Source organism: Oryctolagus cuniculus, chromosome 10 (genome assembly GCF_051225735.1).
Source record: "Oryctolagus cuniculus isolate XC-2025 breed Fujian yellow rabbit chromosome 10, ASM5122573v1, whole genome shotgun sequence".
Lineage (NCBI taxonomy): Eukaryota > Metazoa > Chordata > Mammalia > Lagomorpha > Leporidae > Oryctolagus > Oryctolagus cuniculus.
In genome coordinates this window covers 102,553,461-102,580,659 of record NC_142876.1, presented here as the reverse complement: position 1 = coordinate 102,580,659, position 27,199 = coordinate 102,553,461, and the positions used below count along the sequence as shown (strand labels likewise).

General features: G+C 44.2%; 1 protein-coding gene across 3 annotated transcripts in view; it reads right to left on the bottom strand.

Moving 5' to 3' along the window:
* SMARCC1 (SWI/SNF related BAF chromatin remodeling complex subunit C1) overlaps positions 1-27,199 on the bottom strand; it is a 167,772-nt gene that overhangs the window by 40,745 nt on the left and 99,828 nt on the right. For 2 of the 3 annotated variants that reach the window (XM_051852494.3, XM_089306387.1), the window contains 3 exons: positions 14,575-14,630; positions 12,238-12,349; positions 10,793-10,947 (listed from right to left, as the gene is read on the bottom strand). In XM_051852494.3, the coding sequence (XP_051708454.1) occupies positions 10,793-10,947; positions 12,238-12,349; positions 14,575-14,630 (323 nt within the window). Of the gene's footprint in view, positions 1-744; positions 2,626-10,792; positions 10,948-12,237; positions 12,350-14,574; positions 14,631-27,199 lie in introns of those variants that run through there. The other variant, XM_089306388.1, reaches the window with a different exon arrangement.

The window sequence follows — 27,199 nt, the reverse complement described above, 5'->3', positions numbered from 1 at the left end:
TTCCATGCGGGTGCAGGGGCCCAAGGACTTGGGGCCATCCTCCACTGCCTTCCCAGGCCATAGCAGAGAGCTGGATCAGAAGTGGAGCAGCTAGGTCTCGAACCAGAGCCCTTAAGGGATGCCGGCAGTGCAGACATTGGCTTTACCCCCTATGCCACAGAGCCAGCCCCATGTTTTAAGTGTTAATATTACTTAAATGTTAAGTTTAATTATTTTTTCATTTACTTGAAAGTCAGAACAACAGAACCAAGAGTGAGACTGATAAAGAGATCGTCCATCTGCTGGTTCATTCCTCAAATGCCCACAACAGCCAAAGACTGGAACTCCAACCTAGTCTGTCACGTGTGTGTCTGGAATCCAGTACTTGAGCCATGACCTGCTGTCTTCCAGGAAGCATTACTAGGGAGCTGGATCAAAAACTGAGTGGCTGGGATTTGAACTCCAATAAGACAGGCAGGCATTCCTAGTGGCGGCTTAACACACAGCACCACAAAACCTACCCCAGATTTATTTAAGTATTTATAAACTCTGATTTTCTCTATAAAATCATTAAAACTGAGTAAATCATTAAAACTGTGGCAGTGGTAGTCTACAGATTATGACACCATTAAAGGTGCTTAATACCCAGCTCTAGATCCTTACTAATGTAGACCCTGGGAAGTAACAGTGATGAGTCAAATTAAATGGGATCTTGCAGTCCACATGGGAGACTTGGATTGTGTTCTCTGATTCTGGTTGTGGGCAGCTGGGGAGGCAAACAGCAAATAGAAAATCTCTCTCAAAACAAAAAACCACACAAAACCCAAATAACTGTTTTCCTCCCATGTGAAGCCTGTGTACTAATCACTTTCTGAGTTTTTCCGATTGAGTCCCAATGGATTTATTAATACACATTCATCTATCTCCTATATTTATAGATCTAAACAAAGAATTCCCTTTTTGCTGTTTAAATTTCCATGACTATTCATATTTCTATTAATAACAGAATAACTGATCTAGGAGAAAATAATTTCTTTTATAGAGTAGCATATTCCTTGCTACCGAGATTCTTGGGAATTTTTACTAATTTATCAATATGGGAACATATATGTACCAACTCAAATAAAAAAGGTTCAGAGGGGCTGGTGCTGAGGTGCAGTAGGTTAATCCTCCACCTGTGGCACTGGCATCCCATGTGGATGCTGGTTCTGATCCTGGCTGCTCTTCTTCCAGTCCAGCTCTGTGCTGTGGCTTGGGAAAGCAGTAGAGGATGGCCCAGGTCTTTGGGCCCCTGCACCCATGTGAGAGACCAGGAGGAGCCTTCTGGCTCCTGGCTTCAGATCGGTGTAGCTCCAGCCATTGCGGCTATTTGGGGAGTGGACCAGCGGAGGGAATATCTTTCTCTCTATCTCTCCCTCTCACTGTCTGTAACTCTCTCAAATAAAATAAATAAAATCTTAAAAAAAAAAATGCTCACATTAAAAAAAAAGTTCAGAAACAGATTCTGAAAGAAAATTACAAACCCTTGATAAATATTATCAAGTGTTGCTGGGAAACATTTGTTAACAGATCTAAATACTATTCATGGCAGATTTAAGAAAAAAAAAAAATGGAAAAAGTGAGAGCTAACTATTAGACTACATTATGAGACCGGGGGAAAGTGTATTTATTAAGCACTTACTTCATTCTAGCCACCAGCAGGTTATTTTCATGCTAATTCTTTAATTTTGAACAATCAACTGCCAAGATGAAACCCTGAAAATGTTCTGCAGAGAGTCATGGTAAGAAGTAAGAACCTGGGGAAGGCACTGTAGTGTAGCAGGTTAAGCCTTTGCCTGCAACACCAGCATCCCATATGAGCACTGATTTGAGACCGGGCTGTTCCACTTCTGATCCAGCTCCCTGTTAATGCACCTGGGAAAGCTGCTGAAGACGGCCTAAGTGCTTGGGCCCTTGCACCCACACGGGAGACCCAGAACAATCTCCAGGCTCCTGATATTAGCCCAGCACAGTCCTGACCTTTGTGGTCATTTGGGGAGTGAACCCCCAGATGGTAGCTCGCTCTCTCATTCTGTAACCACCTTTCAAATAAAATAAATAAATAAATCTTTTAATCTTTTAAATCATAACATAATAAAGGGGGGGGGGGACAGAGAAAAAGGCAGAGGGGAAAAGAATGCACTAGGGAATTAAACTCCTAAAAACAAACTTAGCAGTAGAAAGGTCAGGCACAGACTGAGGAGAAACAGTATTCTGGAAATGTTTCCATTTATTCTTTTCATTCTGTTTTATATATACACACACTTAACTGATCCATTTCTAAAGGTTACATTTCTAACATTTCATACAGATTCTTAAATTTTGTCTTCTTTTCCTTCACATCCAAATGCACAGTGCAATGGTTCAACTCAAAAAAAAAAAAAAAAAAGGGGCTGGTGGCGCTGTGGCGCTGTGGGTTAACGCCCTGAAGCGCCAGCATCCCATATGGGTGCCAGTTCGAGACTCAGCTGCTCCACTTCCAATCCAGCTCTCTGCTATGGCCTGGGAAAGCAGTAGAAGATGGCCCAAGTCCTTGGGCCCCTGCACCCGCGTAGGAGGGATGCCAGCACTGCAGGCTGCGGCTTTACGCACTACAAATAAACAGATCTTTAAAAAAAGACAAGAAGAAAAAAAAGAAAAAAAGCAGGGTCAGGGCAGGTTTTCTAAATGCCTTGCTAAGTAGAAAATACTGCTGTAATTTTAATGGGTTGGGAACTGTTAAGCTCTTCCTCTTGGAATGTTCTCCCTGGGAGTTCCCTGGGAGTTCCAAGCTGACAAGTAGAATGACCTTGCTGGAGATAGAGAAGAGAAAGGACCCAGTTACCACTGATAAGAACTAGGATTCCAATGAAGTCTCAACCTTCATATAAATCCACCAGTGAGGTGCATACTATTAAATGATCTGAACTGAGAGTCTGCATGCATGCATCTCCCATGTTGGATTGCCAGTTCAAGTCTTGGCTGCTCCACTTCCAATCCAGGTTCCTGTTATAGTGCCTGGGAAAGCAGCGGAGCATGGCCCAGGGATGTGGGTCCCCACCACTAAGAAGGGAGATTCAGATGGTGTTCCAGCTCCTGGTTTCAGCCTGGTGAAACCCTTGCTGTTGCAGGTGTTTGGAAACTAATGGATGGAATACCTCTCTTTCTCTAGCTTACTCTCTTTCCCCCTACCTCTGTCACTTTGCACTTCAAAAAACTAAATAAATTTTTTTTGATGACTCATCTGATAACACATGGTGTAGAACTGTTCAGCTGTTTGGTGTTCAAATTTCATATAATGAGGCTTTCTGCTGGATCATTCCCCAAATTCCCTGAACAGCCAGGGATGTTCAAGGTTGGAGCCAGGAACCAGAATGGCAATTTAGTTCTCCCATATAGGTGGCATAAAGCCACACGTGTGGGAGATTAACACTGGAGCCATCACCGCCGCATCCCAGGGCCTGCATTAGATGGAGCTGGAATCAGGAGCCAGGACCAGGAAGTGAACTCAGACACCCAACGTGTGATTCAAATGTCTTAACCATTAAATGCCCACATGCCTTAGAACTGTTTTTTAAACCACTAAAATTTTGGCTTTTGGAAAAGAATTTGGGGGCCAGCATTGTGGTGTAGCTGCGTAAAGACCCAACCTGTGATGCTGGCATCACACATGGGCGCAGGTTTGAATCCTGGCTGCTGCACTTCCAATCCAACTCCCTGCTAGTATGCCTGGGAAAGCAGCAAAAGAGGGCTCCAGTACTTGGGCCTCTGCTACCTGTATGGGAGATCCAGATCAAACTCCTAGCTCCTTGCTTTGTCTGACCATAGCAGACATTTAAGGAGTTAACCAGAAAGTAGAAGATTTCTGTCTCTACCTCTCTGTAACTTTTCCTTTTAAATAAATAAACAAACCTTTACATAAAAATAAAAAGGAAAAGAATCTCTTATCTGGAAACAGGGAGCTGCTGTAACAAAAATATAAAATGTCTCTTGGATTTTAAGAACCACAAAAGAGGCATAACCTGAAAAGGCCTAGAGAAAACCACTGGCAAGCGTTCAAGGACAGGGGCCCCTGTTGTAATGTAGTGGGTAAAGCTGCCACAACCTGTGACAGTGCCATCCCACCACATGGGTGCTGGTTTGAATTGTAGTTGCTCCAGCCTCCTGCTAATGGCTTGGGAAAGCTGCAGAGGATGGCTCAAGTGCTTGGGTCTCTGCACCCACATGGAAGACCCAGAAGAAACTTCAGGCTTATGGCTTCAGCCTGGCCAGTCCAGGTCACTGTAGCCATTTGGGTAATGAACAAGCAGATGGAAAACCTCTCACTCTATTTCTCTCTCTCTGTAACTCTGCCTTTCAAACAAATAATAAATGAATCTTTAAAAGATAAAAAAGAGTTTGAGGACAGGGAAGGAAATATTATTGAAGGTTTACAGAACAGCATAATGTTCTGGAACAATGTCACCCCTAGCGATGTGGAGACATAAAGGGCAAATAATGAAGCCTTGAATATATCTCAGACAATTCCAGGCAGAATGAAAAATTCCTTTCCTATTTTATTCTAAGAAGCTAAAAGACAAAGGAAGAATGTGTTTTTCAGCTAGAATTTAGAGGAAATATGAAGGAATATAATTTGGGATAAAACAAAAGAGTTTCTCATCTGTGGTTCTTCTCAGCAAGAGTTTGATTCCAATCCAGCTCCTTGTACCTGGAAAGGAAGTGGATGATGGCGCAAGCACTTGGGCCAGTGCCTACCACATACTTCAGCCCGTTTCCAGAAGCTCGTATCTCCTGGCTTCTCCCTGGCTGTTAGGGGCATTTGGGAAATCAATCAGTGGATGAAAAAGATCTGTCTTTCTCTCTCTCATCACTCTTTCAAATAAACACATAATAAATAAATCTTTAAAAGAGGGTCTTCTCTGGCTGTCTGCCTAGCCTGTATTATTTTCTTGAAATGTTTGTTACTGATAGTTTCCCCTAGTTCTAGCCTTCTTTTCTGTTTTACCTCTGTATGTCCACCTCTTAACTTCTTTACATAACTATTACTGCAGTTAGAAATTTCCTACATAGTTCTAACTAGACAAAAAGCAAACTGAAAACATTAAGGACTCTGTTCACTCTAATACTGTGACTCAGAGACTAAGGCAAAAAAGGGAACTGTTCTGGAAAGACAATAATGATGTTGCTTTTGATTAACGGTGATTATATTTTAAATATAGAAATACTTTTAAGACATTCTGTCACATTGAACAGAACTGGATGGAGAATAAACTGAGACCTACAAGAAGTAGAAAGCAGGCCAAAAAAATCAATCAGCAGCAAATGCGGCTAATTTAAAATGTTCTTCATTTACCAATTTATTTAAAAGCTGAGAGAGAGACAGCGATATTCCTCAACTGTTAGGTCCATTCCCCAGATGTCCAGAACAGCTGAGGCTGAGAATGCACCAATGCCACTCAGTTTTATGGTAGCTGCATAGCAATTTATAACCAAAACAGAAACAATGCTGATATTCAGCCTGTGGGCTCTTGAAAGGTGTGGCAGCTGTGATGACAAAAACTTTCCAAGAAAGATCTATAAGGATAACATCAATCCTTGGCTTTATATAATGTCGCTCCCCCATTCGCGGAGGAACGACACTAGACCCTGCACTGTTCTTTCTGCCCGGCTCTTCCCGGATTAGCTGCCTGGTCCCTCACTCGCGGAGGAACAACGCCGTCCCGGGTTAGCTGCCGGCCCCTCCACCTCCGTGGAGGGGTGGCACCCCCTGCCGCTTTCCCCACTTCTGCGGAGGAGCGGCACACCACCGGCCGGCTCTCTAGGGGGCTGCTCAGATGTTCCTCAGGTGTTCCCTTCAGATGTTCCTGGTGCATGTTATTTCTCTCCTCCTTTATAGTCCTCTTACACCAATCCCAACTCTGCTACCCACACGCCGAGCAATCAGGAGCAGGATCAGCTCCTGCAGTTTATTAGTCAAGTTGGCAGAGGCAGCTGCGTAGAAGTTTACTCCTCCCCAGCGCCATATTGTGGGAGAGCAGATGCATAGAGTAAGTCTTAATTCCAGTAACTCAGTCTAGTCTCAGTTGCTTCCCACAATATAACATGAGCAAAACGATGAGGCCTGGGAGTATATCACAGAACACCTGAGATGTGGGGAACACAACCTAAGAAAATGTTTAATAAGAAGGTACTAGTAACTTGGAAAAAGATTGGGTGAACTTTATATAACAAAGTATGGATTCCAAAGGGTAGAACAGAAATAGTTTCTATTAAAGTGAACAGAGCTGGGGCCATAGCAGATAAAGCCACTGCCTGCAGTGCCAACATCACAAATGGGTGCCAGTTGGAGTCCCGGCTGCTTCACTTCTGATCTAGCTCTCTACTATGGCCTGGGAAAGCAGTAGAAGATGGCCCAATTCCTTGGGCCCCTGCACCCATGTGGGAGACCGGAAGAAACTCCTGGCTCCTGGCTTCGGATTGGTGCAGGTCCAGTTCTTGAGGCCAAATGGGGAGTGGGCCAGCAGATGAAGACCTCTCTCTCTCTCTGCCTCTGCTCTAACTTTGACTTTAAAATAAATAAATCTTTTTTTTTTTTTTAAATAAAGTGGACAGGGCCAACAGTAGGCAAAATAGTCAAAAATGCCCATTTTCCCTTCCATGCTCCCTACCCTGCTTTGTAATATTATCAAGTAAAGACAGGGTATCAACTGTCAATATGTTTAGTGTAAATTGCCTTTATCAAAACTTACCTGTGAAAATTTTGTGGCTACAATATACAGTAATAATTTTTATGTATCCGGGAAAAATTTCATGCACAAATGAGCAAATTATGGGATATTTCTGAGGGCGTAGAAAGTCTTCCTGATGCCCCAGAGTCAACACTCAGTCAACACTACAGTCATTTTACAGTAAGTACAAATGATATAGTTTATAAAATAAAGAATGACTGTGGTTTTAAGAAAATCTGGTATCTGCTTTCCTGGAAGACACCTATCGCTGCTTAAAAAAAAAATTGTTTCTGAGGTCTGTAGTTTATTCTAGCAATAGTTCTGGGGCCTTCCTTCCCTTTAAGCCTAACCATCCAGATGGAAGGGATGCAGGGCACTTAGCCAATGGTGCTCCTGTTCACACCCACTCACTACTCCTCCAGGTGGGGCAACTCAGTTTGTTGGCAGGTGTAACAACAACAAAAAACTGACATGTTCTGGAAAAGTCTCTCACATGGCAAGGAGAGGGAGAAGCCAGACAGCATGCTACCTCATCAGCTTCGGAGCTAGATCTAGAACCTCTAATTACCACTCAGTGACAGAATGTGACAAACGATTATCAAGGAAAACATAATAACAAAGCTGTTTATAGACACAGAAGAACAAAATGAAAGTAAGAGAAATTTGGTTCGGCTGGATTTGTTATACTAATTACAGTAATTTAAATGAATTCCTTATCCCCCAATTACCATGTAGCACAAAAATGATTATGTGTGCCGAGAAAGGCATCAGATCCAGCTGTAAAAATGGGACCAACTAGTCCATGTGTGCCAACTCATGTAGCATGAGCATTTGTACCACTGTGACAAATCAGAGGAAAACACAGGTGTTTGGGGAATGAAGACACAAGCTGCCAGTTATTAGAAATAAAGTCATTGATGTCAGAGTGAAAACTCAACAACTTGAAAGAAAGCGTTTTTGGGACACTTTTCCAAACTCTGAATGTGAAAGGACCAGGACATATGATCCATAAAAGCAGCTTTTCTGTGGTGAATGAGTCAAACACTTCTTGTGAGATGGCTACTAGTGCACAATGGGCATACATTTGTGCCCCAAGCTGTACAGATAGATGACCAGCTGTAAAGCCACAGGAAAACACAAAGCACCTGAAACAGTTTTTCAGGTGTCTACCATTTCTGTTTTTTTCTCAGGCAACACACAGCAAAGTCAAAGCACTGCAGGATAAAGGGCTAAGAGCAGGAAGGAAGAATGCAAGAACCATGCTTTGTGAGGGAACAATGTGCAAAGAGATGAACTAGAGATCCGAGACTGCATTCTGTTTGGAGAACTGACAAGGTACAAAATAGATGAGGGGGCCAGCACTGTGGCACAGTGGGTCAACGCTCTGGTCTGAAGTGCCAGCATCCGATACTGGCACTGGCTCGAGACCTGGTTGCTCCACTTCCCATCCAGCTCTCTGCTATGGCTTGGGATAGCAGTGAAAGATGGCCCAATACCTTCGTCTCCTGCAACTGTGAGGGAGACCAGGAAGAAGCTCCTGGCTTCAGGTCAGTGCAACTCCAGCTCTTGAGGCCAACTGGGGAGTGAACCAGCGGACGGAAGACTTCTCTCTCTCTCTCTGCCTCTCCTCTCTTAACTCTGACTTTCAAATAAATAAATAAATAAATAAATAAATCTTAAAAAACAGAAAACAGATCAGACCAGACAGGTAAGAAGAGACTTGAGGTAAGAAGGGTTCAATCATGAAAAAATTGTGAATCCCATAAGGAATACTTTGAAATTTCAGCCCAAGAGATGCAGAGGTTATAATCATTCAACATGACAAATTTCCTATTTCCCTAAGATTTCTTCTATAAAATTCCATTTATATTTAGTCAAAAACAGGAGAGGTTAATTCATGTTGTTAAAGGACAGCCAAGTACACTAGTTCAAATCCCAGCTGCTCCATTCTCCTATTCACCTTCCTGCTAAATGTGCCTGGGAAGGCAGAAGACAGTCCCTGCCACCACCCATGTGGGAGACCTGAATAGAGTGCCAGGCTCCTGATTTTAGTCCAGCTCTGGCTACTACGGCCATTTGGGGAATGAACCAGTGGATACATTGTAACTCTGCTTTTAAAATACATAAATAGGCCAGCGCCGTGGCTCACTAGGCTAATCTTCCACCTTGCGGCGCCAGCACCCTGGGTTCTAGTCCCAGTCGGGGCGCCGGATTCTGTCCCGGTTGCCCCTCTTCCAGGCCAGCTCTCTGCTGTGGCCAGGGAGTGTAGTGGAGGATGGCCCAAGTGCTCAGGCCCTGCACCCCATGGGAGACCAGGAGAAGCACCTGGCCCCTGCCATTGGATCAGCGCGGTGCGCCGGCTGCAGCGCGCCGGCCGCGGTGGCCATTGGAGGGTGAACCAACCGCAAAAAAGGAAGACCTTTCTTTCTCTCTCTCTCTCTCTCACTGTCCAGTCTGCCTGTCAAAAAAAAACAAAACAAAACAAAAAAAAAACAAAAAAAAAAACACACACACACACACACACAACCATAAATAACCAATTATTTAAAAAAAAATGACAGGCCATTACTCTTGGCACAGTAACTGGAAGAGAATACGAGAATGTGCTTCTGGACTTAGTGGTGTTGTGATGTTGTTTCTTGAGTGCTAGATACATAAATGAGCTTGGTGTGTGAAAAACTCATTGTACTATCAACGTGCACATCCACCTAGGTATGCTACACTTCAAGGAAAAGCTAAAAAACAAGAAGATTAGGTAAGGGCGCAATGGAGAAAATCTTTTGTGGCTTTTGGCTCCTCATTTATAAAAAGAGAGAATATGCTCAAGACACCTTAAGGTCTATAAGAGCCTTGGAACGCTTAAGTCAGCTCAGAGACAAGGAGATGCCCAAAGAGAATAATGTGGCAAAAGACAGACTCAGATGTTTCCAATAAAGGAGAAAACAAGGCCAGTGTGAAACAAAACCAGCACCCATGTAAACCAAGAGTGTTCCTCAAAACTCCCTATATGTGGGAGTAATAGGAAAGAGAAACCTAAAGCAGAGCTTAAAAACTGTAAAATTCAGGAGGCTGGTGAGTATGAACTGAATCAGGTCCCCAAGCTACAGTTAACTAACAATCACTAGCCAAAGCATCTTTCTGGGGTGAGGAAGCAGTGCTGTGGCTTGTGCACACCCCTCCCTGTGCGCTCTCAACACATGCAGAGGGTGGGTACTTAAAAACTGTGGTCGTGTCGTCTGAACTGGTTGCTTCCCCACATTGAACACTTACAGTAATTCACAGTAGCTGACTTGTTTGAGGGAATTAAAGACCATTAAAGAGTATCTTTACTAAAGGATCAAGAACAGCTGAAGATAAAATGATTAGGAATGTTCTCATAAGCACTGTTGCTTGAAATGTGGTGACTTATTATGAAAGGAAACTACTTCTGAGGTAGAAGGGAGAATAGAAAAAAAGGTTTTTAAAACTTCACATATGCATATTTGGAATGCCTTAAAATGCTAAATTAACACAAGGTGGGGAAAAATAACATTTTCTTGTCTTAAGCATGCTGTACAGCCAATACTATGCTATAAATAGAAATAACCACCCCCAGAAAAGCTGGCAACTTCAACAAGAGAAGAAGCTATTTTAGGTACACTCTTTTTCTTCAGTCTGTAATATCAGTGGGGTAAGATATTTATACAGATTTTTGTCTTAAAAATCACAATTATTTCAGTCTGGTAGAAATCACTGGAGCAACAGTCCAAGACAAGTTCTGTAGCAAGTAAAAAAGATGGTCAGTCCCTTACAGAGACTTGCAACTGTTACTTTGATCTCTTTAGTTTACCTAAACTAAATGATACAATTGATTAGAACTAGGAAAGGCATCAGCTAGGACCAGATCTACTCTTTCTGCCTTCTTCTCCTTGCTTGTGAATTTCTTAACCTAGAAATGTCATTCAAAGAAAAGTAGTCATCTCCTACGAGGAGCAAGATTCTTTATCCTAAATGTACCCAATGAACTAAAAACAATATGACTATTCATGGCTTAAGACAGCACTGGAAAATGGCTGTCAGGGGCAGACCTTGGCTTTGGTAGCAGCTGAGGCAAGAGCAGCTGCTGCAGCTGTGGCAACATTTCCTTCAGAAATTTCGTGTTCTACTTTCTTCTTCCCAATCTCATTTTCTCTTTCTTTACATGTATCAGTGAGTTCCTTGTTCTCTTCAGTCTCCTTTTCATCTGCAAGTATCAGAAAGCTTTATTACCAGTGTATTCAATCTCAATAATCCATAGTCCCGCTTATTTTTGTCTCATGACAAACTAGGACTGATGTTACAAAAAGATCTGACTGCCTTTTTCTTCTATTTAAGAATTTTGTGGGGCCAGTGCTGTGGCCTAGTGGGCTAAACCTTTGCCTGCAGCACTGGCATTCCACGTGGGAGCCAGTTCTAGTCCCGGTTCCAGTTCTGCTCCTCTTCCAATCCAGTTCTTGGCTATGGCCTGAGAAAGCAGTAGAAGATGTCCCAAGTATTTGGGACCTTGCACTCATGTGGGAAACCTGGAAGCAGCTCCTGGCTTCGATCAACTCAGCTCCAGCCATTGCAGACATTTGGTGAGTGAACCAATGGATTGAAGATCTTTCTGTCTTTCCCTCTCTCTTTTCTGTATCTCTGCATTACAAATAAATAAAATAATTCAAAAATAAAATAAAAAGGGACCAGTGCTGTAGTACAGTGGGTTAAGACCCCAGCCTGCAGCGCCAGGATCCCATATGAGTGCCAGTTCAAATCCTGGCTGCCCCCCTTCCAATCCAGCTCTGCTATGGCTTGGGAAAACAGAAGACAGCCAACTCCTTGGGTCCCGAAAACTGCATGGGAGACCTAGAAGAAGCTCCTGGCTCATGGCTTTGGATCAGCTCAGCTTTGGCATTGTGGTCATTTGGGGAGTAATCTAGCAGCTGGAAGACTTCTCTCCCTCTCTTGCTCTACCTCTCTCTGTAACTCTATCTATAAGATAAACCTTTAAAAAAAAAATAAAGTAATTTTCTTAAACTTTTCTAAGCACTTAAGTCTGCTTCCATTTGGGAAACATTTTCTACATAGTACACCTTACCGTCTTTTGATTTCTCTGACTTCCAGGCATAGCGCCCTGGATATAAGAGAGAATTCAGTAGAACTTAGCCTAAGACCCATGCACTGGTTCCTCAGTGAATGAAATGGTCTGGAAACCCCAGGGCATGCAGAAAACCAGTTGCTAACAACACAGTAATTCTGCAAACCTTCAACACAGGCACAAAGAGGACCTCAGCAATCGACACGGAAACCAAACTGGCAAGTAACATGTTCAAATACACACTATGGAAAACCAACAGGAAAAAACATTTGTGGTACTGGTACCTATTTGCTAAATAAAACTCATTGGATATTTATCATTGCATTAAAAAGCAAGGCCATAATCAATGAGGAAATAGTTCTATACATTTCTGCATTTCTCCTATGCCATTTTACAGTTTCACATAACTCAGCTTACCTGATTTGGTATCCTCGCTAACTTCACTGTCGGGCTCCTTCTCACCATGTTTCTCATTTTCTCCATCTTGTTTATCACCTTCATCCACTTCATTTTCCACTTTATTTTCTACCTGAAAGGTGGACAAAGCCAAAAGAAATGAGAGAATGAAAACAGTCGTTTCACAGCTGACATCTTAGACAAACAAAGATTCCACCACTTTTAACAAGAAATAGGAAAGATTTGAAGGGGTCTTGTGGAAAAGAACTAGGAAAGAAACAAATAGGGGCTGCTATTGTGGCACAAAGGGTTGATCTGCCTCGTGAGATGTGCCACAGCACTGGCCACTTTTTAATATTTTTAAATATTTATTTTGGGGCCAGCGTTGTAGTGTAGCAGGTTAAGCCTCTGCCTGCAATGCCAGCATCCAATATGGATGCTGATTTGAGTCCCAGCTGGTCCACTTCTGATCCTGCCCTCTAATTCACCTCAGACAGCAGCAGAAAATGGCTGAAGTTGCTGGGCCCCTGCACCAACAAAGGAGACCAAGATGAAGCTCCTGGCTCTAGGTTGGCACAGCCCCAGTTGTTGTGGCCATGTGGGGAGTGAACCAGTGGATGGAAGATTTCTGTCTCTCCTTGCCCCTAATTTAGACTTTCAAATAAATAAATAAATCTTTAAAAATAAATGTAAACAAGTTATTTGAAAAGCAAACAGATCAAGATCTCCCATCAGCCAGTTCAATTCCCACATGTCAGCGATGGCAGGGCTGGGCCAGGCCAAAGTGACGAGCCAGGAACTTTACCCAAGTCTCCCACACAGGCAGCAGGGAACAAATCATTTAAGCCATCACCTCTGCATCCAGAGAACACTTTAGGAGGAAGCTGGAATCAGGAGTGGAGCCAGGACTAAACACAGGCATTCTGATATGGGATGTGGGCATCCAAATCAGCAACTTAACCACTAAGCCAACACCCACCCTTATAATTTTATTATGTAACACATAATCAATACCTAAAATACCTACCTATATTTTATATATTTGCTCAAACAGTGACTAACTACTGTAACAATATGAGGAATTAAGAGTTCCTGAACTTGAATATGCTGTATAGTCCTGTTCTGCATAATTTATTTTGCAAGCAGAGTCTAGCTTTTTTTAAATGAACTTATTTTTTACTTTTTAAACAGATTTATTTATTTGAAAGAGCTACACAGAGAGGGGAAACAGAGAGAAAGAGGTTTTCCATATGCTGGTTCACTCCCCAAATGGCCACAATGGCCCGAGCTGCCCCAATCCAAAGCCAGGAGCTTCTTTCAGGTCTCCCACATGGGCATAGGGGCTCAAGGGCTTGGCCATCTTCTAATACTTTCCCAGGCCTTAGCAGAGAGTTGGATGGGAAGTGGAACAGCCAGGACTTGAACCAGTGCCCATATGGGGTGCTGGAACTTCAAGCTGGGGCTTTAAACCACTGTGCCACAGCACTTGCCCCAGCACAGTCTCTTATGAAACAGGATTGTGTCACTAACAATCCATGCACTTTGCTACCATCTACATATTGGACTTATTGTCCCTCCCCCTTCAGCTGGAATCTTTGATTACCTATCCTCCACTTTCAACTTCTTGTAGTTCCACTTGCATATTAAAAGTTACTTCAAATGTCAGCTTCTTATTAACTCTTCTCTAAATATCCACTTGCTGGCAATTAACTGTACTAGAAAATTATTTCATACTCACTAATTTTCTTCTAGAACAAGTATACCAAACAGACCCTATAATTCACCATTTACAAGAACTACAAGGACCGGTGCCACAGCACAGCAGGTTAATCCTCTGTCTGCGGCGCCAGCATCCCATATGGTTGCCAGGTTCTAGTCCTGATTGCTCCTCTTCCAATCCAGCTCTCTGTTGTGGCCTGGGATGGCAGTGGAGGATGGCCCAACTGCTTGCGCCCCTGCATCCGCGTGGGAGACCAGGAAGAAGCACCTGGCTCCTGGCTTCGGATCAGCTCTCTGTCTCTCTCACACTGTCTGTAACTCTACCTGTCAAATTAAAAAAAAAAAAAAAAAAAAAAAAAAAAAAAAAAAAAAAACAAACTACAACCACAACTTTCACATCCAGAGTCCCAACTGTGTGTGCCTGAAAGACACACAAAAGATAGGAGGCAGAGAATCTACGCAGAATAAATAAATGAAAAATATCCTGTATTGCCCCTTGTGAGAACTGTGCTTATACCAACAAAGTTCATGAGGATGACACAACTATTTATAGTCCCTGATGAGATTCAAAAAGCCAAATCACTGTGCTGTGATGTAGCGATCTCTGCCTTTTCGGTTGGAAGACAATTCAGACTTTACCTTCTCAGGCTGCTGACTGTCCACATCTGTTTCCACTTTCTCCTCTTCAGCTCCTTCTACAAGTAAAAGAACAAGACTGTGTAATTCAATATGGAAAAAACTGAAAGCTATTGTGACACAGCTATCAGTGTGTATGAAATGCAACCATATGTAGTTATATGCCACAGGACTGACAATAGTCAGATACAAAACAAACATACCTTATAATACAGTTTGAAAACAAGTGAAAGTAATGTATGGTGTTGGTAATCAGGCCAGGGGTTAACTGGAGAAGGACAGGAGTAACAGGGAGCTGGTGCAGCAGGTTAAGCGGCTGCCTGTAGTGCAGCATCTCATATGAGCACCAGTCTGAGTCCTAGCTTCTCCACTTCCAATCAAGCTCCCTGCAAATGCATCCGGGAAAGCAGCAGAAATGGCCTAGATTCTTAGGCCTCTGCCACCCATGTAGGAAACCTGGATGGAATTTCATGTTCGTGGCTTTGGCCTGGCTCAGCCCTAGCTGTTGCAGCCATATGAGATGTTGGAGATGCAGGTTGTGGCTACACATGCAACACCATAACCCTGTGCCCATAAAGTGACATCTTAGTAGGTACAACCAATATGCATCCTTAATATTCTGATTCTTCATGTGGACACTGCTGATATAGCTTAATTGTAGAAAAGACTATTCAGGGCTTTCACTTTCTAGATGTATAAAAATTAAAAGTTCAAGACATTTTAAGTAAAAATAGCACAGAAATTCATCTTTATGTAACACTTAACAAGATTTCTCCGTTTCCTTAACTCCATGAAAAAATTAATTGTAAAACACGTACATAGGGTTGGTTGTTTCTCTGGAGAGACTTAATGTAATACCAGTACAACTGAAAATATATATCCAGGGGGCCAGCATTGTGGCATGGATGGTCAAGCTATCATCTATATTTCTGGCATCCCATATGGGTGCTGGTTTGAGTCTAATACAGCTCCCCTGTTAATGTGTCTGGGAAAGCAGTGGAAGATGGTCACACTGTTTGGGCCCTTGCATTCACATAGGAGAACCAGAAGCAACTCCAGGTTCCTGGTTTCAGCCTGGCCCAGCACTGGCTGTAGAGGCTATTTAGGGAGTGAACCAGTGGATGGAAGATCTGTCTCTGCCTTGCAAATAAAGTGAAAACGAAAACTCAAAAATAGTGGCTGGCGCCATGGCGCACTAAGTTAATCCTCCGCCAGCATCCCATATAGGGGCTGGTTCTAGTCCCGGTTGCTCCTCTTCCGATCCAGCTCTTTGCTGTGGCCTGGGATAGCAGAAGATGGCCCAAGTGCTTGGACCCCTGCACCCGCATGGAAGACCAGGAAGAGGCACCTGGCTCCTGGCTTTGCATTGGTGCAGCTCCAGCTGTTGTGGCCATTTAGAGAGTGAACCAATGGAAGACCTTTGTCTCTCTTTCTCACTGTCTCTAACTCTACCTGTCAAATTAATAAATAAAAATCTTAAAAAAAAATAAATGAAAAAGCAGTCAGTGCTATGGTGAAGCCAGCTAAGCTACCACCTGCAATGCCAGCATTCTCTACTGTCACAGAGGTTGGAGTCCTGGCTGCTCTGATTTTGATCCAACTCCCAGTTAAGGTACCTAGAAAGGCACTGGAAGATGGCCCAAGTGCATAGACTCTGCCACCCATGTGGGAGACCCAGAAGAATCCAGACTCCTGGTTTCATTCTGAACCAGTCCCACCTGGCGCAGTCATTTGAGGAGTGAACCAGCAGATGGAAGACACCACTCACTCATTCTCTCCTTCAAATACATAAATAAATCTTAAAAAAAAAAAAAAAAAAAAAAAAACACGACATTAAAAGTTACTCGACAAGAAAGATTCCTTCCTCGATTTCTTGAGGATAGGACAAATTTCCTTCACTACAGAATTTGAGCTGATGTGAAGCGCCAAGGTACCTCATATTTGGAGATGTCATGAATCTCATCTCACCTAAGGCATTAGGGCTTCTAAGCCTAGTATGTAAAGAGTGACCAGAGTATAAAAGAACTGGGACAAGGAGCAAAAGCATCGGATGATTTGGAGGGACAAAGAAACAGCCTGGGATTCCTGCACAGAGCTGCTCACAGTAGTGGTCAGTGTGCTCTCCAGCCAGGAACAAACCCTGCCTATTAGAGGAAACAACCAACATTCTCTGCAAGACATTTTTAAATTCTAGATCAGCACAGCTCCAGCCGCTGCAGCCAACTAAGGAGTAAACCAGCGGATGGAAGACCTCTCTCTCTCTCTCTCTGCTTCTCCTTTTCGCTCTGTGTAACTCTGACTTTCAAGTAAATAAATAAATCTTAAAAAAAATAGTGGTCACAAATTAGCATAAATATAAAATATTCATTACTGGTACTGGCACTGTAGTATAGTGATTAAAGCCACCATTTTGTAGTGCCAGGATCCCGTATGGGTGCCAGTTCCCTGCTAATGTGACAGGAAAAGTAGCAGAAGATGATGGCCCAAGTACTTGGGCCCTAGAAAACCATACGGGAGACCAGGAAGAAGCTCCTGGATCCTGACTTTGATCGGCTCAACTCCAGTCACTGGAGCCATTTGTGGGAGTGAACCAGAGAATGGTTCTGTCTCTGCCTTTCAGATAAATAAATAAATGAATTTTTTTAAAAAAGTCCATAAATCCACAGATATCTAATACTCTAATCATAATGCAATGGAATTAGATGTTTAAAATTTTCTAGGTGAGGGCCGGCTTTGTGGCACAGCAGTAAAGCTGCTGCCATATAGGCACCAGTTTGAGTCCTGGCTGCTCCCCACCCAATCCTGCTAACACACCTGGGAAAAACAGAAGATGGTCTAGGTCCTTGGGCCCCTACACCCATGTGGGAGACCTGGAAGTTGTTCTTGGCTCCTAGCTTTGGATCAGCCCAGCTCTAGCCGTTGCAGCCATTTGGGAAGTGAACTAGCGGATGAAAGATATCTCCTTAACCCTGTGTTCAAATAAATGAACAAATCTTTTTAAAAAAACCCACATGTTCAAATATTTTTTATGCAGAAATTCTACCGAACTCCTCGAAAGGACAGTTACAATTTCAAAGACTAAATAAAAAAATTATCTCATGAATTCAGTATAGTTTTGATTCAAAAATCAATTAAGAGTTAAGGGGCGGCCAGTGTCGCGGCTCACTAGGCTAATCCTCCACCTTGCGGCGCCGGCACACCGGGTTCTAGTCCCGGTCAGGGCGCCGGTTCTGTACCGGTTGCCCCTCTTCCAGGCCAGCTCTCTGCTGTGGCCAGGGAAGTGCAGTGGAAGATGGCCCAAGTGCTTGGGCCCTGCACCCCATGGGAGACCAGGAGAAGTACCTGGCTCCTGCCACTGGATCAGCGCGGTGCGCCGGCTGCAGCGTGCCGGCCGCAGCGGCCATTGGAGGGTGAACCAACGGCAAAGGAAGACCTCTCTCTCTGTCTGTCTCTCTCACTGTCCACTCTGCCTGTCCAAAAAAAAAAAAAAAAAAAAAAGAGTTAAGGGGAAAGGTGTGTGGCACAGTGGGTTAAGCAGCGCCCTGCAGTGCTGGTAACCAGCTGAGAGTCTGACTCTTCCATTTTTGATTCAGTTCCCTGCTGGAGCACTTGGAATGGTAATGGAAGATGGCCAGATTCCCTGGTTCTTTGCAACCATGTAGTTGCGTAGCAGGGAGGCTGCCGGTTCGAGTCCCAGCTGTTCCACTTCCAATCCAACTCTTTGCTATGGCCTAGGAAAGTAGCAGAAATGGCCCAAGCCCTTGGGTCCCTACCCCTGCTTGGGAGACCTGGAAGAAGCTCCTAGCTCCTGGCTTTGGACTGGCACAGCTCTGGCCGTTGTGGCCAACTGGAGAGTGAGCCAGTGGATGGAAGACCTCTCTCTCTGCCTCTCATTCTCTCTCTGTGTAACTCTTTGAAATGAATAAATAAATGTAGAAAAAAAAAAGTTAACACTTGACTTTGCACTCCAATTTTGCTGAGCCAATTCCCAAACTATAAACATTTGCTATTTCCAAATTTATTCCATTAGTCACAGACCAATATAAATCACATTGTTCACAACTCATTCAGAAATATTCAAATTATAATGTAGTATATAGCACTTATTAAATTATAAAAGGATCCAAATTCAGCAGCTACAAGTACAGAGTATGTATAACACTTGACAGGAGTTAAATGATAAGCTAATTCAAATATGGTGAATCAATTATTCTGCTCAGGCCATTCAAAGATCAGCCCTCATAGTATCTCTTTTTTTTTTTTTTTTTTGGACAGGCAGAGTGGACAGTGAGAGAGAGAGAAAGAAAGGTTTTCCTTTGCCGTTGGTTCACCCTCCAATGGCCGCTGCGGCCGGCACGCTGCGCTGATCCGAAGGCAGGAGCCAGGTGCTTCTCCTGGTCTCCCATGGGGTGCAGGGCCCAAGCACCTGGGCCATCCTCCACTGCACTCCCGGGCCACAGCAGAGAGCTGGCCTGGAAGAGGGGCAACCGGGACAGAACCCGGCACCCCGACTGGGACTAGAACCCAGGGTGCTGGCAGCGCAGGTGCAGGATTAGCCTATTGAGCCGCGGCGCCGGCCAGCACTCATAGTCTCACACACTTCCTACCAGTCTGCTAATCCAAGCTCTGACAATGCAGAAAGGAGATTCTACCCTGACAAGGACTAAAGCTTATACCTAATTTCTTTCTTCTTTGTTTCAAACCCTACTAAATAAGAAATAGTTAAATTTGTAAACTATTTCTAAGCCCTTAATGCTTGGTATTATCTACCAAAAATCTTTTCAAAAGATATATATATAAAAGTATCTCGCTTACTTTACAAAATACAGAAACTTCATTGAATCAAATAAGAAGGCTTTGCCAACTCTTTTCAATTCCATGACCACAGAAAATCAAAAAACTCTACAAACCCCCCCCCACACACACACACAAACACACACACACGGTTGAGCAAAGTAAGATCCACGCATTCATCAGGCCCAGGTTTCCTCTGCCTCAGCTTGGCACATTTTACAGTGCATAATTGATGAACAGCATCAGAGCTGTGGCATGGCCTGCTAATTTAAGCCTTCATCTAAGAAAAAGAAAAATAAGTGAGTGCTCAAAATAAGAATTAATGCAAAGATCTTCAAATTATTATTTGCAAGACAGAGTTACAGACAGAAGTAGAGACAGAGAGAGAGCTCTTCCATCCAATGCTTTACTCCCCATATGGCCATAACAGCCAGAACTGCGCTGCTGATCTTCGAAGCCAGGAGCCAGGAGTTTCTTCCGGGTCTGCCAGTTGGGTACAGGGGCCCAAGGACTTGGGCCATCTTTTACTGCTTTCCCAGGCCATAGCAGAGAGCTGGATGGGAAGTGGAGCAGCCGAGTCTCGAACCGGCACTCATATGGGATGCCGGCACTTCAGGTCAGGGCTTTAACCCACTGAGCCACAGCGCCAGCCCCCAAATTAATTTTTAAATCAAAGGCTTGGTCCTCGGATAAAACCAATGCTAAGAACAGGGCAACAGTTTGCTCCGAGGGCTGTACTGAACAATTTAATCAGAAATTGCAAAATGAAACTACTAGATACTCAAGTTAAAGACAACAGGCAAAAGCACAGGTTAAGCAAGCGCTATGCAAATTCAGAAAACCCACAGCAAATTTTAAACTGGACAAGATTTCACTCATATCTACTCAAACTGAGTAGAGAACACCAGGAATTCAGGTGACATTACCAGTGGAGCATCAGCTGGCGATTTTAATTTTATTTCATATAGTTAATTTTTTTATTAAAGATTAAATAGGGGCCGGTGCCGCGGCTCAATAAGCTAATCCTCCGCCTGCAGCGCCAGCACTCCGGGTTCTAGTCCCGGTCGGGGCACCGGATTCTGTCCCGGTTGCCCCTCTTCCAGGCCAGCTCTCTGCTGTGGCCAGGGAGTGCAGTGGAGGATAGCCCAAGTGCTTGGGCCCTGCACCCACATGGGAGATCAGGAGAAGCACCTGGCTCCTGGCTTTGGATCAGCGCGGTGCGCCGGCCGCAACATGCTGACCATTGGAGGGGGAACCAACGGTAAAAGGAAGACCTTTCTCTCTGTCTCTCTTTCACTGTCCATTCTGCCTGTTAAACAAAAAAAAAAAAAAAAAGATTAAATAGGGGGGCGGACGGTGCTGTGTAGTGGTTAAAGCCGCAGCCTGCAGTGCCAGCATCATGTCTGGGTGCTAGGTCCAGTCCTGGCTGTTCCACTTCCAATCCAGCTCTATGTTATAGACTGGGAAAGCAGTGGAAGATAGCCCAATTCCTTGGGCCCTTGCACCCATGTGGTACACTTTTGGAGGAAGCTCCATTCTCCTGCCTTTGCACTGGCCCAGCTCTGTCATTGTAGCCAGTTGGGGAGTGAACCAGTGGATGAAGACCTCTCTCTCTCTCTCTCTGCCTCTCTTGTAACTCTGACTTTCAAATATATAAAGAAATCTTTTGACACCCCATATACGTACCAGTTAGCATCCCAGCTGCTCTACTTCCTTTCCAACTCTTTGCTAGTGGCTTGGAAAAAGCATTGGAAGATGGCTCAAGTGTTTGGGTATGTGCCACCCAACGAGCAGACCTATATGAAGGTCCTGGCCTTGGCCTAGCCCAGCCCTGAATGTATGGCCATCTGGAGAGTCAATCAGCAGATAGAAGATCTCTTTCTCTTTCTCTGTGTAACTCTGCCTTTCAAATAAATAAATAAACCCTATTTAAAAAATTAAATGAAAATCACAAAAAGAAAATTCATCTGAAGCACAGGCTGTATAGACTGCATGTAGCTGAGGTAAATATAGAAATACATAGTCGAGAATGATAACAATAAATCTTCAGCCTAAGTTATTTGGTGGTCAGCCGTTACTTCTTTCACAATGATGGAAAAGAATAATGTAAATGAATAATGTAAGAACCTCTGGAAATACATTGTTGATAATTATATATGAAACAGGGGGCCCACGCTATGGCATGGCGGGTAAGGCCGCCACCTGCAATGCCGGCATCCCATATGGGTGCCAGTTCAAGTCCTGCTGCTCCGATTCCGAACCAGCTCTCTGCTATGGCCTGGGAAAGCAGTAGAGGATGGCCCAAGTCCTTGGTTCCCTGCACCCGCTTGGCAGACCTGGAGGAGGCTCGTATGGCCTGGGAAAGCAGTGGAGGATGGCGCAGAGCCCCTGCACCTGCATGGGAGACCTGGGAGAAGCTCCTGGCTCCGGACTGGTGCAGCTCCGGCCGTTGCGGCCAACTGGGGAGTGAACCAAGTGGATGGAAGACCTCTCGTTCTCTTTCTCTCTCTCTCTCTCTATATATATATATATCTCCGACTTTCCAATAAATAAATAATCTTTAAAGAAGCTGGTAGTGCATCTGAAGGTAATTTATTCATGTCATGCCTCTTGAAGATTAGCGAAAGAAAATTAGATAATTAAGTCCTTACTAGTAAAAATGTCATCTGCCCAATCCCACAGAATAGCACTGCTAAACAATAAGCTGTAAAGAGTATCTAACGATTCCACTCCTTTTACAGATGAAACAACTAAGACACAGCAATGGTAAACGCTGTTTAAAGTCTTGAGGCAACATGAAGCAGAAACAGAAGTAGGATTTAGGACTCTAGACTCACTAAATCAAAAACTAGTATACTATCTGTAAGAGATCCACTCTCAATACAAATAAACAAGAGACAGAAAATAAAAAAATGGAAAAAGATATTCCATAGAAATTGCTGGAATGGGACACTAGTATCAGATAATATAGACTTTAAGGCAAAAATCAGAATAAGATTATATAAAGAGGGGCTGACACTGTGGCATAATGGGTAAAGCCACCACTTGCAATGCCGGCATCCCATATGGGCACCAGTTCTTATCCTGGCTGCTCCACTTCTGATCCAACTCCCTGCTAACGCGCCTAGGAAAGCAGCAGAAGATGGCCCAAGTGCAACCAACAACTGACACTCCAAATATATAAAAGAAAATTTAAGGAAGAAACAGCTCAACAAGGGAGATTTCAGCACTCTACTTTCAGCAAACCATAGACCTACACAAAGGATAAATAAAACATAATCAACTGCATCCAACAACAGAATAAATTACTTAAGTGCATAAAGATCATTCGCCAGGACAGGCCACATGTTAAAACAAGTCTCAATTAAAAAACACAGAATCTAATCCTCCGCCTAGCGGCGCCGGCACACCAGGTTCTAGTCCCGGTCGGGGCGCCGGATTCTGTCCCGGTTGCCCCTCTTCCAGGCCAGCTCTCTGCTGTGGCCAGGGAAGTGCAGTGGAGGATGGCCCAGGTGCTTGGGCCCTGCACCCCATGGGAGACCAGGAGAAGCACCTGGCTCCTGGCTCCTGCCATCGATCAGCGCGGTGCGCCGGCCGCAGCGCGCCGGCTGCGGCGGCCATTGGAGGGTGAACCAACGGCAAAAGGAAGACCTTTCTTTCTGTCTCTCTCTCTCTCTCACTGTCCACTCTGCCTGTCAAAAAACAAACAAACAAACAAACAAACACAGAATCATGCAAATTATCTTCTGATTACAACGCAACATAATCAAACTCAGTATCAGAAGAAAATCAAAGACTTCACCAAAAAATATTTAAATAAATCAGTAACAATCAAACGAAAGAAGAAATCACAAGAAAAATTACAAAGCACATGGAGAAAAATAGCATATTACATCAAAACTCACAGAATATACTAAAAGCAATTTTTTTTTTTTTTAATTTTTTTTGACAGGTAGAGTTAGAGAGAGACAGAGAGAAAGGTCTTGCTTCCGTTGGTTCACCCCCCAAATGGCCGCTACGCCCAAAATGCTGCGCTGTGCCAATCTGAAGCCAGGAGCCAGGTGTTTCCTCCTGGTCTCCTATGTGGGTGCAGGGCTCAAGCACTTGGACCATCCTCCACTGCCTTCCCGGGCCATAGCAGAGAGCTGGACTGGAAGAGGAGCAACCAGGACAGAATCTGGCATCCTGACCAGGACTAGAATCCGGGGTGCAGGCGCTGCAGGCAGAGGATTAGCCTAGTGAGCCTTGGTGCTGGCCCAAAAGCAATTCTTAGAAGGAAATTTATACAGCCGTAAACATAAACAAAAATAAAGTAAAATCTTAAATAGCTTACATTACACCTTAAGGAAGCAGAAATAAAGAGCCAACAATCCAAAGCAATTAAAGATTAGAATGGAGACATATTAAGAAACAGCAAGGGTGTTTGCGCTGCAGCACAGCGGGTTAACACCCTGGCATCAAGTGCCAGCATCCCATATGGGCTCTGGTTAGAGACCTGGCTGCTCCACTTCCCATCCAGCTCTCTCTTATGGCCTGGGAACGCAGTGGAGGATGGCGCCAGGCCCCCACACCCGCATGGGAGACCCGGGAGAAGCTCCTGACTCCTGGCTTCGAATCAGTGCAGCTCTGGCTGTTGAGGTCAATTGGGGAGTGAACCATTGGATGGAAGACCTCTCTATCTCTCTGCCTCTCCTCTGTGTAATTCTTTCAAATAAATAAATAAATATTAAAAAAAAATAGAACAGCAAAACTTAATAGAGTTATGAAACCAAAAGCTAGCTTATTTAAAAGAAAAAAATCCCAACGACTCTTTATTTAAACTTATAAAAGAAAAAATGCAGGCCGGCGCCGCGGCAAACTAGGCTAATCCTCCGCCTTGTGGCGCCGGCACACTGGGTTCTAATCCCGGTTGGGGCGCCGGATTCTGTCCCGGTTGCCCCTCTTCCAGGCCAGCTCTCTGCTGTGGCCAGGGAGTGCAGTGGAGGATGGCCCAGGTGCTTGGGCCCTGCACCCCATGGGAGACCAGGAAAAGCACCTGGCTCCTGGCTCCTGCCATCGGATCAGTGCGGTGCGCCGGCTGCGGCGGCCATTGGAGAGTGAACCAACGGCAAAGGAAGACCTTTCTCTCTGTCTCTCTCTCACTGTCCACTCTGCCTGTCAAAAAAAAAAAAAAAAAAAAAAAAATGCAGAAAAGCAGGCAGATTTGTTTACTAGTATCAGCAACAATAATGGGGATGTTACTACTGACACTGTGGGGATGGGTATTTGGCTGTGCATTTACTCTGGGACATCTGCCTAGTTCAATTCCCAATTCTCCTTCCCAGTCCAGCTTTCAGCCAATGTGTACCTTGGTGTGGGGAGCAATCCGGACTAGACTGAGTTACTGGAATTAAGACTTATTCTATGCATCTGCTCTCCCACAATATGGCGCTGGGAGAGAAGTAAACAGCTTCTGCACAGCTGCCTCCAGTTCAGCTAATAAACTATAGGACTTGCTCCTGATTGGAGGAGAGCAGCGTACTCGGCGTGTGGGCAGCCGAGTTGGGATTGGCAGAGGAGGACTATAAAGGAGGAGAGAGACGGCATGCACCAGGAACATCTAAGGGGAACATCTAGCTGAAGGAACACCTGTGCAGCCCCCCAGAGAACCGGCCGGCGGTGTGCCGCTCCCCTGCGGAAGTGGGGAATGTGGCCAGGGGGAACTGCCCTTCCACGGAGGTGGAAGGGATAGTAGCCAACCCGGGAAGAACCAGCAGCAAACCCGGGGAGGGCCGAGCAGACAAAAGAACAGCGCAGGGTCCTGTGTCGTTCCTCCACGAAGAGGGGGAGCGACATAATGGTGCCGTGACTCGGATATGAAGCCTAGGCAGGGTTTAGTGTCGTTCCTCCATGAAGAGGGGGAGCGACACCTTGGGAGGCAGCAGGTTGGCTAAAGTATTTGGGGACCTGCACCATGAAGAGATTTGGCTTCAGCCCAACTCTGCCCTGGCTTGTGTGGACATCTGGAGAAGTAAACAAGCAAATGGAAGATTTTGTCTCCATTTCTCAAGATTTTTGAATAAAATGAAAATAAACAAAATTCATTTTTAATAAACAGAACACCAGGGCCAGTGTTTTGGCATAGCAAGTAAAGTCACCGCTGCGTGGCCAGCATCCCATGTATGTGCCAGTTTGTGCCCTGGCTGCTCCACTTCTGACCCAGCACTCTGCTAATGGCCTAGGGAAAGCAGCAGAAAACGGACCAAATGCTTGGACCCTTGTAATCCACATCCAGGACTAGCATGAAAGTCCTGGCTCTGGCCTGACCCAGACACAGCCACTGCGGTTATTTGGGTAGTGACCCAGAAGGAGGAAGATCGATTCATTCTCTCTCTCTCTAACTCTGCCTTTCAAATAAATAAATCTTTAAAAAAAATATATCAGAAACTTTCTAAAAAGCAGCCTGAGATATAATTCACATAACACAGAATTCACTCATTAAAGGACGCAATTCAGATTTTAGTATATTCACAGAGGTGTACAACCATCAATACCATCATCCAAAAGAGGTACTGTCTAGCTATCAGATCCTTTATCCTTCAGCCCTCCCAGCCCTAGGCAACCATTAATCCTTCTGTTTGTACTAATTTGCCCATTCAGGACAACCCATACAGATGTAATTAGATAAAATGTTGGGCCATTCTCCCCTACTTTCCCAGGCACATTAGCAGGGAGCTGGATCAGAGGTGGATCAGAGGAAACACGAACCGGTGTTGCAGACAGCAGCTTTCCAGGCTATACCACAGCACTGGCCCCGTATCTTGTCTATCTTAACTTGCCAGAATTAAAGGCTCATTCACAATGCGATACAAGTAAACAGTTAATTCCCTTTTATAGCAAAGTTAATACTGCATCTTACATTTTGCTTAAAGAAGTCTTCAAAATGCTAATGAAAAAATGCATATTATGAGAACAGCATGCATATATTTCAAATTTTTTATAAAACAATAATCATCTTCTAATGCCAATTTTTTTCAAAACTGTTTTGGTACTGCCTCTCATACAAAAATTAATTCCAATGTTTCACAAACCCTTTTTAAAAGTTGAGGGGACAGGCCCGCGCCACGGCTCACTTGGCTAATCTTCTGCCTGCGGCACCGGCACTCTGGGTTCTAGTCCCGGTTGGGGCGCCAGATTCTGTCCCAGTTGCTCCTTTTCCAGTCCAGCTCTCTGCTCTGCAGCACACTGCTGTGGCCCAGGAAGGCAGTGGAGGATGGCCCAAGTGCTTGGGCCCTGCACCTGCATGGGAGACCAGGAGGAAGCACCTGGCTCCTGGCTTTGGATCAGCGCAGCGCGCCAGCCACAGCAGTGCCGGCCATAGTGGCCATTTGGGTGGTGAACCAACGGAAAAGGAAGACCTTTCTGTCTCTCTCTAACTCTGCATGTCAAAAAAAAAAAAAAAAAAAAAAAAGAGGGGACAATTTCTAACTCACTTCTTTGAGGTCAGTGTTACCCTGATACCAATCCAGATAGCTATCAGAAAAAGGAACAGACAAATAATCTTGAAGAAAATAGTAGCAAATAAATGTTAAATGGATTTCTCATACTGATCAAGTGGGAATTTCCCAAGAAATTAAAGGGCCTTTCAATATGTAAGAACCAATTATAGAATAAAATAAAAACACCAAATGACCACATCAGTTGACAAAAAAAAAAAAAAGCACTAAATCAATCAGCAAGCTAGAAATAAAAGGGACCTTCCTAAATTTGATAAAGGAAATCTGAAAAAAAAAAAATCACAGTTAACATCATACTTAATAAAAGATTTCCACCCAAGATCAGAAAAATGATTATA